This window comes from Teleopsis dalmanni, chromosome 2 (genome assembly GCF_002237135.1).
Source record: "Teleopsis dalmanni isolate 2A chromosome 2, ASM223713v2, whole genome shotgun sequence".
Lineage (NCBI taxonomy): Eukaryota > Metazoa > Arthropoda > Insecta > Diptera > Diopsidae > Teleopsis > Teleopsis dalmanni.
In genome coordinates, this window is record NC_051847.1 from 37,766,695 (window position 1) to 37,785,455 (window position 18,761).

Sequence of the window (18,761 nt, forward strand, 5' to 3'; positions counted from 1 at the left end):
AAAGATTAAATTATTTGCTTTATAAATAAAAATTTTAATGATTTTACCATAAATAATTATTTGTTTAACACATTTATAGGTATTTTAAAAATTGATTCAATAGGTTTGTGCCAATAAAATTAAATGACAACATTTTTCAAGTAGATGGGTTTGTTTGTTTTTAAAGTAATCTAATATGAATGTTACAAATAATTAATTATTTATAATAAAATATTTAATAATTAATTTTAAATACTTACAAGTATTTAATTAATGCACATAAATTATAATATGATTTTATTTTTTTATATATTATATTTATACATTAAAATAAACTTTCAAAATTTAGAACCACTTTGTTTTTCGACTAGTTCTAACAAGTAAAAAAATTTTTATTTATCCTTAAAACCTTACAACGATTTCAAAAAATTGACAGAAAACTTCAATTGCTATAAATGTCAGAATACAAGTGGTAAATAGAAGCTTCTATACATACATAGACCTTATGAAATCCAGACTACTATCTAAAGAAAGTAAACTTCGAATATGTAGAACGAAAATAAGACCGATTGCAACTTATGACTCGGAATGCTGGACAATGATAAGGGCGGACGAAGAAGCGCTGCAGATTTTTGAAAGAAAGATAGTTCGCCAAGTATATGGACCTATTAGAATGGACGATAACACATTCAGAAGACGAACAAACAACGAAATTGTTAACCTGCTTAAACATGAAAATATAGTAAGATTTGTCAAAGCACAAAGACTGCAATGGGCAACTTACGATGTAAGAATGTCACCTGAAAGACATTCTGCCAATATATTTAATGCTAGTCCGATGTCAACAAGATATAGAAGCAGATTGAAGCTGAGATGGAAGGAAAACGTGTAGGAGGATTCCAGAAAGTTCGGAGTTCTGAATTGAAAAAAAAAATTGCACAAGATCGAAGCAGATGGAGGCAGGTTGTGAAGGAGGCCAATGTTCACACTGGGATGTAGTGCGAAATAAGAAGAAGAAGAAGACAAAAAACTACATTTAAAAAAATATTTTACAATGATAAAATTGCGTATATCTTTATATATAATTTTCTTCTCGTCAAAGAGCGGGAACCATTTTAAAATCTTCTGTTCATTTGATTACAGCATTCGATTGAAAAAATGCAAGTCTTCATTGAGTGAAAACGTTAATGCTAATATCCTCCCTGTATAACTTTATGTACTAACCATAATCACCACAACACTTCCTTACGGAGTCAATTAAGAGTGCAAGACAAACAAAAGTACGTGCATCTGGATTCCGTGGTACTAGATTTCACCTTTGATGGGACATCGTAAATGAAAACACGCTTGCTACCAGTTATATCACAAAATAGTACAGGGTGGGGCGTAATAGATTTTGGTTGCCTGTTACGAACAATATGACAATATAATATATTGTTGAGCGAGAAGAGTAATCAAGAACTCATAGACAGACTTCTCATTATGCAATATGACTTTGGCCACACTTCCCGCATGTCCCTTTGGCGATATATTTAAACGGACATTAGAACACTTGTAGATAATATATAAATGCGAATTAAAGGGTATGCAATGTGATTTAGGAAGGTATTAGAAGAGTGATTTAAGTTTTGAAGTGACTTCATACATTATATCACAACATATGGTGTAGTTTTAATTAATGTTTCTTCTTCAATGTTTCTTCTGTTAATCCAAACAGATTTATCTGCGTTAAATCTGTTTTGCTTTATGGATCTGAAACTTGGTATGAGACCACAGTTATCACTAATAAGTTGCAAACGTTAGTACCTAACCAACAGCCAAATGATAAAAAAATAATTCAGAGGAAATACGGATGGCTGGGATATACTCTCTGCAAACCAAACACCGAAATTGTTCATACTGCACTCGTGTGGAATCTACAGGGAAGAACAAATCGCGGACGACTGAAGACAACATGGATAAGAAGTATCAGTAATGAAACGAGCAAATCATTTAGTGAGCTATAGGCAATAGCGCGCCTTCGTAGTAATTGGAAAAATCTTTTGTTTACACTAAGCTCATAAATGTTATTTCTAAACATTTCAATAATAATAATCTATTGATCTATTAAACAAAATATAATTTTTGGCTTAGTCACTGAACTATTTTGTTACTTAATTTTATTTTTACTTTATATCTTCAACTAACAGCTGTTATTACATGGATTACTGTTGATATTTTAATAATAGGTGGGATCCCTAAAATCTAATCATAAGGAAAGACATTAAACAGAACTAGCTGATGAAAGATTTTCTTAATTATATAATTGATTATCAAAAATAAATTGTAATGCTATTACTCATAGTATATAGGAGCAAAAATAGATTTTATATCCCGGTTTACGTATAATCTATCTTTCAAAAATAAACTAAACAATTCATTTCTCTTTTCTTAGTTCCGTTCTATAAAATATTCCATGAAATAATACAAAAATTAATATTTAACATTTTATTTTAATATGTAAGCTGAATTAAAAGGCTTAGTCTTTTGGTTCATTGAGAGTCGTGTTCAGAAGACAGACGGAATTTACTCAAAATATAACTTTGGCTAAGATATCTTGGTTTCTGTGATTATTTATTATGTAAGTTTTTTTATTATTCATATTTGTTTTATAAATAAAAACATTCGCTTATTGTCGATTAAAAGTTGTATTAATTGTTGAATTTAATTTTGTGGTTTTGGTGTTCGCACTTGCACCTTGGCATTAGATATCCGGGTGTGGTGTAAATTATTTTGTTATTTCTTTTTATTTTTTGATAAATAAAAGTTTTAATAATATAAAAGAATTTTTTAAATAATTTATTTCATCTTCTACAGTTTTTTTCATGCTGATTTCGGATTCTACTATAGTGTTGACCGTAAAAAAAGAGGCTTACGTTTGGATTTAATGAATTCCATATTATTCCCGAGTCCAATAGGTTGCTTAAATTATCTCAAATAATTATTATGGTAATTAGTTCAAATTGTTGTTACTTTGTTACGTTCTCTTAAAATATTTCCCAATATAAATATAGTCGTATATTTGTTTTAAATTGAGCCTACAATGTAATTGCAAAACAATGTATGAGAAAATTTCAAAAAAAATGTTTTAAATTTACATTCAAAATTATGGGAATTTTACATTAATGAGTTATCAATAGAATAGCAATAAAATAGCAATTTATAATCAGATATTTACGAAATCCGAAAAATATAATTTTCTATAATAGCGATTTTTCATTATGCATAGATAATTGAAGTTGATTATTTTAAACGTATATATATTTAACAGATTAAATTATATTATTTAATATTCGTTGATTTTAATTACAATTTTAAAGTTATTTACAGTTTTTCAACGAGATTAGTTCCGCAAAATTAAATTCATGGGAAATAAAATGAACTCAGATTTATATTATTATATAAATCTAAGTACTAAGTACTAATTTCCTGATAAATAAGAAGATTTCGTATTATTAGTATATGTAAATTATTATTACAATGTAAACACAAATGATAAGCAGAATTAATATACATATATATTTTACATAAAAAATTTTATAACACGATGATAATTTATTAAAGTATAATTTATTAAAGGCTTTCGCTGATAATCTAAAGTAGTAGTTTGAAGACTGGAAGTACTCAAGTTCGATATTTTGTTGCGTAGTAGCTTTATTAATTCTTAAAACAGTAGTCGCCAACCTTTTAAAATTTAAGACCACAGGGAACTGCAGAGTTCACTATAAGTTTCTAAGGATGAAAAAGTTTGAATATATAAACAAATTTCTTATCTAATCATATTCCCTCACATGTAGTATTTATTTATATGAAATATTTTTTTATGTATATCAGGAATATTGGGAATATTGAGATCTTGTTAAATTTTTTTTTCTATTGCTAGAAAGGTGTATATATGCGTTTCCTTTTTGTATATATCATTTCCATAAAACTACTTTTGTTACATTCTTTTTCGACATTGTGTACTTAATTTTTTCAAATGTTTGAAGTGCTTTACGGAACTCCAATACTTCACAAATTAAAGATTAAGAATCAGTTCTCTAAGTTTTAGAGTAAATTCTTAAACTGCAAAGATTAAGAACCGCTACTCTAGAAGTTGGAGTCCTGATATGCAGGCTATAGTGTTCCGCAAGGTGTCTTAAGCTGTGTTCTAATCATTTATACTTTTGTCTTTTAATCTGTGTACTGACTACCTTATATATACTACATTCTAAATTTATTTTGATTACATATTTTATCAAAGTAGTTATTTATTAAACGATCATAGTATAGATAATAAAAAAAATTTTGGGACCAATAAATTAATGAAGTTATAACGATTATATCGATTTTAATGTTAAGTCTGACTTACCTTTCAATATATGTATTCTCTGCTTCAATTTTCTACATTATATTTCCAATTAACTTTTTTGTATTTAATTGGCTGCTGACAGAGTAGTCATATTTAAAAGAAACAAGAAAGATTCTTTCACGCGATTTATAAACATTAATGAGACATAGTTCTATCACAATTCATAAACGAAAGACTGGAATTCACAAAAGCCAATTGAAGCTATCAAAGACAGTTTCACAGTAGTCAAACGGAACAGATGTGTGAAGAACAATACGTTGCTTCAGAAAAGAAAAATCATCATAAGCAAATATTATATACGGCTTTTGATGCGTTTAAACGATATCTCAAAGAAAGTAGCTATTTTTCAAGATATTTTACAGTAATAGTCAATAATAACAAAACGTTAAATATACGAAATGCATTTTGTATTGCTCTTTCACTCAACAAATTCTCCAGATCTACCAATCAGTGACTACTGCTCGCTGATAAACCTTAATATAACAATGACTCCTACTCCTTTCACAAAAACATAAATTTTTTTAAATGTTTTGCAAATCGATCTATAAGAAATACAAAAAAAAATAATGGAATCTTTGGTTCTTAATCAAAATTACTTGTAATGAAGTTGAATGAACAAAATAAGGATCATAATATAAGTCTAGGTGTTTGAGCTCCATTTTGCTTATTTCCAATATTTTCTGACAAATTTATCACAGCCTTATGTCCAACACAAGATAAGACTACACTAGCAACTGTGTTCCATATAATTCGACTAATTGGAATCGCCAACTACTGCAGCTGCGAATGTAGTTTAATCGTATGTTGAGCATTATTTATTTGTGAAGTGAGGATTGGAACTGAAAGATAATATATTAATGTATGAAGCTAAATATTGCCCAAAATGACACGATCTTATATATACATCAGCCTTATGTTCCATAGATGATTAGACTATACTAGCTACTGTGTTCCCTATAATTGGATTATAGTTAGAGTCGTCAACTACTGTAGTGAGCAAATGTAATTTAATCATATGTTGAGCATTATTTATTTGTGAAGTGAGGATTGGAACTGAAAGATAATATATTAATGTATGAAGCTAAATTTTGCCCAAAATGATATAATCTTATTTATTTAAATTTTTAAATTTTAAAATAATACGTATGCGATATATATCTTCCCCTCTTCGCATAGTACTCATGTTTTGTTTTTTAATTAAAATTAATTTTTTCCATTTATAATATATATATAATGATTTGCCAAATATTTTAAAGTGTAAAAATTTTAAAAAGTCCTATTCTCAGTTATGCTATATTCAATTCCATATGATTCTTATTAAAAAAAAATTAAATATTAAATAAAAATTAGGAAACCACAAATATTAACATATCCGTGCTAAATTAACATCTTAAAGTAATTATTATGGATCAATTAGAATAATATCTTAAAATCCAGTAAAACTGCATTTTTTAGAAATCGTTGAAATCGAAAATTAATATTCGGTAGGCAATGTTTGTTCTTGATTTTTGACTACTGTTCAACTAAAATTCTCTCGATACTCTCGCACATTTTAAATTTCTTCAATATTATTGCTTGTCTCGAAATTTGCTTCTGTTTACAGATTGACCATAATTATACCGCTTATCTTATTGAAATATGCGATAAGATCGCCACTTCCATTCTCCATGCTATTTTTTCACCATAAACTCTAAGCATTTTGATAACCATCCAAATAATTTGAATGGCTCTCAGCGTTGAGCTCTTTAATATAGATTTCTATGCAAATTAACCCAGTAAGCCAAGATAATGGCGTTGTCATCGACGCTGTTGCCGTGGATGATACTTTGGAGCTGCTGCCGTTGGCAGTGGTTAATGAATGTTGTGATTGCTTGTTGTGGCTGGTTGTGGCCACTTTGGACTTTTGTTTTTGTTGTTCGCTTTTTATGTCATAATTTTTTATTTCTCCACATTATGGTTAATAATAAAAGTCTTCAAAATCGAACACACAAAAACTGAAATTGTGATGATCACTTTGGGAATGTGTGTTAAGGTCAGGGTAAAGCGTTGGATTTCTTACGATTTTTTTTTTAATTTTTTTTGACACTTTTGCTTACACTTTTTTGCAATAAATGCAAATAAACCCAAAAAGAGATGCGTAAGGTTGCACATGCTCATCTCTGCAGCTCATCTCCAAGTAAAGCACGTAACAGCGATGACAACGCTGATAACCAGAATTGCAGCAAAACAAGTGGAGCCGGAGCCGGTGATGTTGGTGTTGGCTTTTGAGCTTTGGGAAAAAAATGTGCATCGATGAAGGTAACCCGCTTTGGTGTTATTTTGATGATGATTGCACACTTGTGTGTTGGAAGTTTGTTTGGTTCGCTGTTGCCATTTTTTTTAAAGCGTGTCTCCTTGGGTTATTCTCTTCTGCCGCTTAACTATGGACTCAAACTACACCAGCAGCGCAGCGTGTAGGCAGTTTAATTGTCATCAACGTAAAGATTATAAATATTTAAGACGATTAAAGCTAATACATATCTTTACAAATAGTTTAGTTTGTTGTTTGAAAAAATAAATTAATTTAAGACAATTTTGTCAATAATTTTGTATAAAATTTGTAAAAGCTTTTTTTGTTTAATTTTGATATTTTTATGAATTTGATGAATAAGTCTACCTTTAAGGCATATCACATGCCTGAAGCGACTTCATGTCACGCAATCGAACAAGTTTAGAAACAAACATTTTTATTTATAATTTTCAGTTGATATATACTAAAATAAATTATATGCAAATATAAGTCTGTATAAATTGTATATAAATTAATTCGTATAATGATAGTATTTTATCTTTTGGCGCAGCTATTTTTGTTACTTTTGTAACGAGTTTTTGTTCGAAATGCTGTTTCTGATGAGCAGAATTTCGGCTGCTGCGATGATTGCAAAACTGATTTCATATCAGAAATTCGCATTTTTTAAGTACTCATCGAAATATCTGACAGCATTTTTTTCTAATTTTTGACCATATTAGAAACTTGTTAACATTTAAATATGTTTACTTAATCAGCTTAGAATAGTCTACTTTAATGAAGATTTCAACACTTAAGTGTAAAATCATTTTTTAAATAAATCACACAATAACTATGTCTATGGGTTAATACGGAAATCTATTCAACATACTTTTAATACCTTAATTTTATTAAAATTTTTGTTCCCATTTTTTGTATAATTAAATTTAGACAACCTTTTTTTAGAATATTAATATATATTATGAATTTTAAACATATTAATAAATCTTATAGTAACAGAAAAACATTACTTAAACATAAAGAACGGAAGAAGAATATAGAAAAAATTTTTGTGCATCAAAAATATGCCTATGAGTTAATAGGGAAATCTATTTTTCATGTAGTGTTAATATACTATCTATTAAAATTATTATTTCTCTTTTTAGTATGATTAAATTTAGACAACCTTTTTTTAATAATTAAATGTTTTAATGACCAAAAGAAATTTTTTAAAAGTAATTATTTCACGGGCTAATTGGTCAGTTATTAAATAATGATCTTTTTAAAAAAAAATTATTATTTATAATAGTTTTATAATTTTTATTGCCCAATATTTTGACTATAATCTATAGTCATCATCGGGGAACTATACATATAAACACATTGTAATTAATATTAAGGTATACATTACATAGAAACAATAATAAATTACAAATACCATATATTGAAACATGAAACATACATATGTATTTGGAAAATATACAATACTTTGACTATAAGAATCATAAAAATAACATATATATACGAAAAATATATTTATCCTCTTCCGGATTTGTCGAAGTTGTTTTTATACACTTGTATGTCACTTTTGAAGTTTAGTCCGGTGTCACTTGGAGTTTGACTATTAATACCTAATATTCTAACCTTTTTTTAGAATATTAATATATATTATTAATTTTAAACTTGAAGCAAGCAAGATAGCAGTGTTTGAAAGGAAATTACTCAGGAACGAAAACGGAATGTATCGCTTAAGATACAACCACGGGCAATAACGGCTAGCTGAAGTTGATGCAATCAACAAATTTATGAAAAAGCAGCGATTAAGATGGGTTGGACAGGTGATAAGAATACCGGATACGAGAGTACCGCTTAAGAGTTATGAGAACGAAGTAGGAACCAGCAAAAAAAGAGGGCGACCAAGAAAACGATGAAAAGACAGTGTGCAGTAGAACTTAGAAGAAATGAGCATAAGAAATTGGAAAATAAAAACAAAAAACAGAGAAGAATGGAAGACTGTTGTTAAACAGACTTAGGTCCCACATAAACTGTATAGTCACGAATGATGATGATGATTAATTTTAAACATATTAATAAATCTTATTGTACCACAAAAAAAAATTATTTGAAATCAAAGGATATAGATAAAAGGATATAGATAAAAAAAATTTGTGTATGAAAAGTAAGCCTATATGCAGTGGCGTAACTACATTTTTTAGGCCCATAAGCGAATTATAATTAAGGAGCTCCTACTAATATCTTTTTATACCCTTTACACGAAAAAGTGTAAGAAAGGTATATTAGGCTTGTGAAGATTTTCGTATCGTCTGTTTGAAGTCTGTTTCAGTATCTAAACAATGTTTCAATTTATTCTGTGTATCACAATTAGCAAAGGCATCATTTAAATCGTTTACTCCTTCAGTTTTGTTTTCATTTATTTTAAGAAAATTGTCCTGTTTTGGTAATTTCTTTAATGTTAATAATTAATGCATAAATTTATAATGGGGCCCCCTAAGTTTGGGGGCCCGAAAGCGTTGCTTCCAGTCGCTTCCCTGTAGTTACGCCACTGCCTATATGTTAATATGGAAAACTATTGTTCATACAATCAACATATTTATTATTATATTTGTTTATTTTACTGTAAAACGAAGTTTAGACAACTTTTTAAAGATTATTTGTTTATATTATTTTTTTAAAACAAGCCTACAACATTAAATACATCGGTTAAAATAAAAGAAACGAAGGATACAAGGAAAACATTTTTGTATGGTATATCAAAGGTATGTCTTTGGGTTAACAAGGAAATCTATATTTTATAAAGATAGTCCATTTTTTTATGTAAGAAAAATTTAAATTAAAAATAGAAAATATTAGAAATACGTAACAGGAATCCTTATAAGATATCTGTCCTGAAAATGGATCTCATCAGGAAAATATCTTACCTTATGAAAGCTTACAACTTTAACCATAAACAATTTTACACAACTTAAGGATATTATGTGTTCAACTAGCAATAATGCAGATAAGATGGCGTTTAAATTTTAGTTCGAAGGTAGTTCTTTTATTTGACCTCTTAATTCTCCTAATTTTATCTCTGATCGTTTGTTCATTAGAAATCTTATAGAAATTTAAAAGAGATTATAATATATTTCTATATTTGTTAGATTGAAATATATCAAAATATTTAAATGATCTCAATCCATAGATAATACAACCCTTCTCATCTTGATAGTCAAAATTTTAAGTAATCATTTATAGTTTTGTATTCTTGCAAATATCAGAATAAGAAAAGTTTTAAAGGCTTCAATTAATTTATTTAACTAACGTGTAGTCTTGAAAAAACAATTTATTATCTTACGTTTTTTATATAACGTATGAAAAATAAATAAAAAACGACATTTGATAATTTATATATAAGATGAAAAATGCGAATGTATCTATAATTTCAAAAAAAAAAAATGGTAATATAGATAATGGATCTATATTGATTAACATTTAATTGTTTTTCTATATATGTGCTAAGTTGAAATGTGCATTAAAAATATATTAACCATTTAAAAATGTTTTGAAATAATTACTAAAAGTATTGAATACTAAAAAATAAATAATAAATAATTTTGTATTTTTTATTAAATGTGTCATTTAACTCGACTTTTCCGAAACTTTAGAATATGCTTTACTGCATTGATTAGTGTTAGGACCACTTGGCTTCACTTCTTTCTTATTAGTAAAAAATACTTTTATATTAATTTTCTCAAAAATTCTTTTTATCTTTTAAAATATGATTTATGACAATTCTAATATCAATGCCGTGATAAAGCTCGTACAGCTCGTGGTTTATTCGGGATGGTCGACTTTTCGACAATTCATCTACCAAAAGGTTTTATGGTTATTATTATTAAATACTTAGCCAAATTTGCATCCGATAACATATTTAATTTATTTTTAAACGCTTAAATAATATACGTAAATATAATTAAAAAAATAATTGCGTTACGGTCGAAAGTTCTAAGGTGTCGTGTGGACTAAAAGCGGTTATAATGTTTAGTTTAGCTTTTACTTACAATGTTTTCCAAACATAAAAATTGTGGAATTATAATTTTTTTTATAGAAATATTATTTGTCATTAAAGTAAGTTATATAATAAATAGTCCTTTATTAACCATATTAAGATTTTATTTAATATATTTTTTAATGTTATATACTTAGATATCTTCTGGTATTTTTAAACTGACAAATGTGCACTGCATATCGGAGGATAAGAATTTTTCTGAATTCTCCATGTGTCGGTTGAAAGCTGTAAAACGAGACGTTACTGAGTTTTCTTTTAACTTAAATATATATAAGCCAGCAACTGATATATTTGTTAGTATCCGCGTATATATCTATGATATTATCTAACTGACATTTTCAAAACTATTATTTAATTAAGGTGAATGTGGAAGTTTTACGAAAATATAATCACTTTGCACCGTTTGGAATTAATTTTACTTGGGATGCCTGTGCGTTTATAAGACATAGACAAAATAAAATAATATCTGTTTTTTATAATCTGTTTGCTGATTATACAAACATAAATCACACATGTCCATACCAGGTAAAAATGTTTAATTACTTTTCATTTGTTTATATAATAACTTTTACCTGTTAAGGGTGAAGTAATTATGCGTCAATTTATACCTCGCCATGAAAAACTTACTGTTACAATACCATCAGGCGATTATCTTCTTAAGTCGGCATGGATAATGAATAAAAAACTACGAATTCGAGTAAATGTTAATTTTGTTTATAATGAACCTAATAAAATATAACTCTAATTTTGTTTTTTGTTTATCTTTAACAAAAGACTACCATTTACAAAATTTTAGGTAAGTAATTCTCAAGAAAATATATTTATTTGAAATAATCTGAAACCTAACAATTTAATGAATAATATTTAATAAAACATAAAATAGTAAACAGATATTATACATAATAAAAAAATGTTCTTTTTCAGTTTCCAAACTTAATGAATTAGTAAAACCGGTTTAAATTACTATCTCTATTTACAACTTCTTTGGAAAAGTTCTTTGGAGAGATAGATAAGTTAACTTTTTTTGTTAAGACAACTCTAGTCTTTTGGACAAGTTTTATATATAATTTTAAATTAGTTTTTTAAATTACTATCTGTATTTATAATATTTTTTGGAAAAGTTCTTTGGAGAGATAGATTAGTTAACTTTTTTTATAAAAAGAACTATAGTCTTTGATCAAATTTTATTTATAATTATAAATTCACTTTTTTAATTGTTACTGGGCTTAGGTCGTTCATTAACAAATAAAATTATTAATGTTTTTTTTAACAAGAAATAATAAAAAATCTAATTGAATTTTGGTCGTAATAATAATTTATTATACTTTTAAATATAAAAATATATATTTTTATATATCATTGAAATGTCTGATGCATGCATTTAAAGATCTTAATATTTAATAAGACACCATGCCTGCTGGGTGCCGCGTTTTTGAATATCTCCACAAACGGAGATAATTCAAAAGCTGTGGTGTAAACAATTAGGTTTTTAAATGAAAAAGAATTAAAATACTGCAATATAAACTAGTTCATTAATTAATGGCTATATAATATAAATACTTATATGATTAAAAGTTTCCTGAATATATATATTAAATATATATTATATTAAATGGCCATATTTTTGAAAATATATTAAAAATCATATTTATTAATAAATTCTTCTTTTAATATTGTTACTAATATTAAAAACTTAGTATGACAACTAGAAAGCTAAATCACATAAATTCTAAAGCGGATTTAAAAAATTTGGACATCAAATTTGATCATCACGCAAACGAATTAAAAAATATGTGTAGGTTTTTATTTGGTTAATATATTTTATTTATGACAATTTATCATAAAAGAAAATATTAACCGTAATAAAATTTTAAAATACAATCTAAAGGTTCTTATATGGAATAAAATAAGCATCTACGGTAAAACAACATCATTGGCATATGTTTTAAAAAGAAAGAAAGAAAAAAATAATTACAATTAAGGTAGTTCCTGAACACTATAAATAAAATATTTAATATAATAATATACAACGCATTAGACTACTATAATATTCATGTTTCATTTTTATATATTATTTAATGCATTTTAATTTTAATTGACTGAACAAAAATTTGAATAATATTTAATTAATATACATATTTTTTAATATTGTAATATTAGTCATTTTTAAAAAGTTATAAATATTATATTGAATTTTAAAAGTTATAGAAATTTTATAATATAGAAATTTGTTACTAATAAAGTAGATTAAATTATACTAAAAATGTAAATTAAATTTTAAAGATAAGTTTACATATATGTCATGTTTTTAATTGCGATAATATATTTATAATATATATTTTAACATGTATAGTATACCTACCCTAAAAGTAGAGGTATTTAGTTCCAGCTTAGTAACCTGGCAATCGGTAAAATTCTGAGTGATATATTATATTAATTTAAATTGAATTTCAATTTAATATTTTAAATCTCAAGCTAGTGTTGTTTTAACACATCAACTTAATTAATTATTAAACTTGATGTATCAGTATTTCGCTAACACGGTAATGTTGTCATTTCACATGATCAAATGTAGATATAATATTTTTACTTTACTGAGGGATTAGCTTTGTTTAAATACTATTATAAGACTTGATAACACAACAAAATTTCACCGAGCTTGGTCGAAAAGTACCTATTGATAAAGTATTTTACATATGTGGTTATTTCTATATACAATATCATAGTTATAATAAAATCGGGTTTAGTAAAATGAGTACAGTATTATTAAATTATTTAATCGCTAAACCCAGTACGAACAATATTTATTTGTATTTATTATTTATAATGCCTAATTAACTTCATTTTGTATAATTTCCTCTAAAGCATATTACTAACATATTTTTCGCAGAAAATAATTGACATATAACAACTCTATATAAAAATGCCGAAATATTTTTTATAAAGTTTCATATTAATATTTTCTACGAAATATATGTTAGTAACAGGCTTTAAAGAACCGTGGCAGATTATAAATGAAGTTATATTAAATATTGAATTTATTTAATTAATTATTTTGTTCTTTTAAATACAAATGAAGTTAATATGACAGTCAGAATTATAATGTAAATGATAATTCAGTTATGACATATATTTACTTAAACATTATTGTTATTGAAATTTTTACCTGTGCGGAGTGCTCCGCCCTTTTATTTCTTGAGTGTTAAAATTCTTAAAATTAATTTTAAAATTTGACATTGATATTAATATGTGTAAATTGCTATTAATATTCGCGTCAATATTCCACTCAGGTAACAAGCACATTTCGCTACTCTCCATAAACTCTCCAAATAATTTTATACAAATATTTGTACGCTTGGTAATAATTACTTAGTACTGAAACAGATTTAATGAAGCGTTTGCTGTGGAAATAAGTCGGTATAAATTTTGTGCTTAAAGCGGATTTTAAAAAGATTAAAAGGTATTATTAATAATAGTGTGTTTATTATCCCAAATTTATGAAAAAAATCTTAAACTTAAATCAATTATTAAATGTAAAAGTTAAAATGAATTCAACATTTTGTCTACGTAATATACAAAAGCAATCGATTTTTTGCGCCTGATACTTTGTGGTGTTAGAGTGACGCTTGCAAAGGTTTTCTAAACGGTTTCAAATAAAATATAATTTAATTGTTATAAAATTTATATAACTTAATGTAATTTTGCAATATAATGACTGTGTATTAAATGATATTTGAGGTTATGTTGTTTTAATATCGCTTTCACTGAAAATTCTAAAACGCTACGTCATAAAAAAGTAAATGTGTTGATATTAAATTTAATTATTTATGTTATAAAATTATAGATGGCCGATTCAGATGATGAATACGATCGTAAACGCAGGGATAAATTCCGTGGAGAGCGTAGCTCTGGTGATAGTTATCGCTCTGAACGACGTGATGAACGCCGAACTGCCGGTAGTAATTCACGTGATGACTGGCCCGAAAGGTTTGTAACACAATAAATTAAATTATTTCTTTCATATAATAAATTTTGTTGTGTTTAGAAATCCTTTTAGAGGAGGAGGTGGAGGCGGTGGTAGAGCCAGGCCAGAATATCGTGATTATAGAGGAGGGCGAGATAGGTACGGCTCACCTGGCAGAGATATGCCACCAGCGAAACGTATGCGTTCTGATTGGGGTGATGATATACGTCCACGTTATGCTGGTAAGAAATGGAATTTAAATTAATTAAATTAAGCGATATAAAAATACAAATGTATTAAAAGGAATATTGCTTTGTCATTAATATATACGTTATAAGTTATAATATATTGATTAAATGTATATGAATCTTACAGGTTATGACCCGTACATGATGCAAGCTTGGAATGAACATTATGCACATAGTATGCATAATGCGTATGGTGCACACTTACCTCATGCTTCAGTTCCATCACGTGATCAAACAAGCAATAATGATACATTAACTCAACCTGCAATGCTGACACTCAAACAGTTCCTTGACACACAAGATGACAGCATATCTGATTCCGAAGTTCTAAGAAAATATAGTGACTATAAATTGGACTTTAAACGACAACAATTGAATGAATTTTTTGTAACACATAAGGATGAAGAATGGTAAGCATTGTATTGCAAACTGAAAAGAAGCTAAATTAAATTAATTAAATAATGCATTGAAATGATCGCAAAAACTTTATATATCTTTAGTACAGTTCAGTTTTCTTTTACTAAATTATTTTATTTAAATTTAATATTATATTATAAAATAACAGCTAATTTTGTAAAATTTTTTAAATGGTATAATTAAGTTTTCTTCTGCAGCAATTTTATATGGCGAACTTTAAATTTGCTGCTGATTTCATTTATTTAGCAGCAGATGTGACAATGAGTTCAAACGCATTTCTACAAGATATGGTCTTTCGATTGAAACTTTATATCATATGCGTAGAATAATACATATATGTGTATACATATGTATGTATATATATCTCAGATAATATATATATTTTTTTAATAATTGCATTTGGCGAGCAATGCCAATGCTAGTTTGAATTAATTTCGCGTTTTAAGTTTATTGCGCTTTTAAATTACAAATACGATAAAAAATTTTAAAACTTATAATTGTGAAGAAGGTAAGATTTTGGTAATTTACTTTAAAAGTACAAATATGTAATGTAAAATAAATTTGTAACAAGCATAAAATATATGTGTTATTATAAATATATCCAGCAGTGCAGCCAGTTCAGTTAGCTTAAATAATTTATTGCTCAGAGCTGTTCATTACTTCCAAGTTGTTAATGTTAGCATATATTTTTATATTAAAATTAATAAATTATATATTTAAAATACTTATTTATTAATTATATAGTAATATAGTATCAGTTTGCAAAGAAACGGTTCGACTTATAGAGACAGAGACTTCGAGTTAAATAATTTTTTTGTAATTGTATGTAATTCGCTTTCTAAATCCTCGAGAAGTTCGAATTATGGAAATTTGACTATTTTTACTTTCATGTACATACTTTCAAAAAAAAAGTTTTAATAGAATTACAATACTATAGCTATGCTCTTCAGCATTTTTTACACAAGGTATCAATGATGAGTTAAAGTTTTTCACTTTTGGAAGTAGAAATAATAAGAAACGTTAAACATTTCCATAATGCGCCCAGTTTCTCAATACTTTCAAAATGATTTGTGATCAAAAATGTTTATTAAAAAACTTTTTTCAAAATCAAATACAAAATGTAGACTGAATACGTTCAATAGAAATAACGTTTATTCCCTATAAGTGACATATTACTATTATTAAACTAATTAATCGACAGTATATAGTTTGAACCTAGTCTTGAAAGTGTTAAACATTCTCACTAAAATTACTTTTCTACCTTTAGCTAATAAATTTCATTTTCCATTCAATTCTTCGAAATATCGAATTTATTTTATTTAAAATTAAAAACAATTTCAAAGAAATGCACATTTACCAATTAAAATATTTGCAAACTTGATAACAACTTGTCGAAAGTACTCACAGAAAATTTATTTCATATTTCTTAAATGATCAGAGTTAAGATTTATTTATATTTATCACATAATATCTATACATGTAATTCAAATGTATATTTTTTTCTTTAGGTTTAAGAGCAAATATCATCCCATCGAAAGTGTAAAGCGAAAGGAAGAGCAATTAAACTTTCTAAAGGTAAATTTTTTTGATATACTTTAGTAAACCATAAATAACATATGCTATTCTTTAAATTTCCCTTAGAAACGAGTAGAAGTTTTCACAGAATTATTAGATGATGGTCAGGTACAAAAAGTTTCAGTTGATACAAATCAAACTGAGCCATTATTACGTCTACTTGATACTGTCGTTATAAAACTCGAAGGCGGCACTGAGGACGATTTGAAAATATTGGATGAAAAACCAAAGGAGATAATACTACCAGATCGTTTCGTTGCAGATAAGAAAAAAGATGAAAACGATGATGATGTTATTATAACTTCTGTTGGAAAAAAACAAGATGATTATGAGCCAGCTAAAATAATATCACCTCGCCCAATGCGAAGAGAACAGGGTTCCGATGAGGATAATTGGGACGAGGATGACGATGATGATGCTAGCGACAAAAAGTCTGTAGATCATAAAGAGTTGCCTGAGAAAATAAAGCGTATTAAATCTCATAAACGTAAACGCGCAAGTTCTGATTCAAGTTCAGATTCATCAACAGATTCTGATTCAAGTAGGGAAAGTTCTAGTGATGACGATGATGCAGATGAAAAAACTGAAAATAAATATGATTTGGAAAGCGTTAAAAATGAGGAAGAAGATCGAAATACACCAAATGATGAAAATGATAATCAAACAACAGAAGAAGTTAAATTAAATTCACCCGAAGAAACACTCAATGAAAGTGTTGAAGACAAAATTGATGATGATTCTGAAGTTAAAAAAGATGATAGTAAAGACATTGATGCTGTATTGGCAATGGATACTAATGATGACGACAAGGTTGAACAATTGCAGGATATTTCTATCAATAATGATTCTGAAAATGAGAAAGCGTTAGAGAAGGAAATTGAGAATGAAAAGAAAGAAGAAGAAAAAGAATCTACAGCTGATAAAGACAGTAATCTACCAGAAACTATTGATCTTGACAAAGAAAAAGACGGGCCACAACCACGCGCCTTGCATCGCACGTCTTCAATATTTTTACGTAACTTAGCTCCAGCTATAACAAAAACAGAAATTGAATCGATTTGTCAACGGTATAGCGGTTTTCTTCGTGTTGCTATTGCTGATCCATCTGTAGAAAGGCGTTGGTATCGCCGCGGTTGGATTACTTTTCAACGTGATGTTAATATAAAAGAAATATGTTGGAATCTGAATAATGTACGCTTACGTGAATGTGAAATGGGCGCAATAGTCAATAGAGATCTAAGTCGACGTGTACGACCCGTAAATGGTATTACTGCACATAAAACCGTTGTGCGTTCTGATATTAAAATGTGCGCGAAAATTGCACTAAATTTAGATGAAAAGCATCGACTTTGGGTAAGTCTTTAAGGTTTAATTTTTTTTTTAAATTGTAATTTTTATTTATGATAAATATTTTTTATAGTGTGATTTGAATGCAGAAGCAAACGGCAATGATAATGCAAGATCCAATGGTAATGCTGATTCATCAACGTATGGTTTCAAATCGAATAATCCAGTTCTACAAAATATAACTGATTTTCTAATTGAGGAAGCATCTGCGGAAGAAGATGAACTTTTAGGCATATCAGGTGATGCCAAAGATAATGAAGGTGAAGTTATTGAACGTGATCCACAATTATTATCAGTTTTGGATAATCTTATACTTTATTTGCGTGTTGTGCATTCGGTTGATTTTTATAATCACTGTGAGTATCCATATGAGGATGAAATGCCAAATCGTTGTGGTATTATACATGCACGTGGACCACCGCCAACTAAGATTAATGCAAACGATATACAGGATTATATAAAAACATTTGAAACTAAATTACAAACGCTTCTAACTCAACCGAAAA

At 27.4% G+C, this 18,761-nt stretch overlaps 2 protein-coding genes across 8 annotated transcripts in view; both read left to right on the forward strand.

The window, feature by feature from the left end:
• The window catches only part of LOC119678922 (nuclear pore complex protein DDB_G0274915-like), an 88,281-nt gene that overhangs the window by 37,794 nt on the left and 31,726 nt on the right, over positions 1 to 18,761 (forward strand). The gene's annotated exons all lie outside the window — the stretch shown is intronic.
• Positions 13,968 to 18,761, forward strand: part of LOC119678924 (serrate RNA effector molecule homolog) — a 7,886-nt gene continuing 3,092 nt past the window's right edge. For 2 of the 4 annotated variants that reach the window (XM_038091024.1, XM_038091023.1), the window contains exons 1-6: positions 14,426 to 14,442; positions 14,549 to 14,691; positions 14,750 to 14,910; positions 15,044 to 15,326; positions 16,842 to 16,908; positions 16,975 to 17,284. In XM_038091024.1, the coding sequence (XP_037946952.1) occupies positions 14,431 to 14,442; positions 14,549 to 14,691; positions 14,750 to 14,910; positions 15,044 to 15,326; positions 16,842 to 16,908; positions 16,975 to 17,284 (976 nt within the window). In that variant the 5' untranslated portion in view covers positions 14,426 to 14,430. Of the gene's footprint in view, positions 14,165 to 14,424; positions 14,443 to 14,548; positions 14,692 to 14,749; positions 14,911 to 15,043; positions 15,327 to 15,530; positions 15,842 to 16,841; positions 16,909 to 16,974; positions 17,285 to 18,761 lie in introns of those variants that run through there. The other 2 variants (XR_005252374.1, XM_038091025.1) reach the window with 2 other exon arrangements.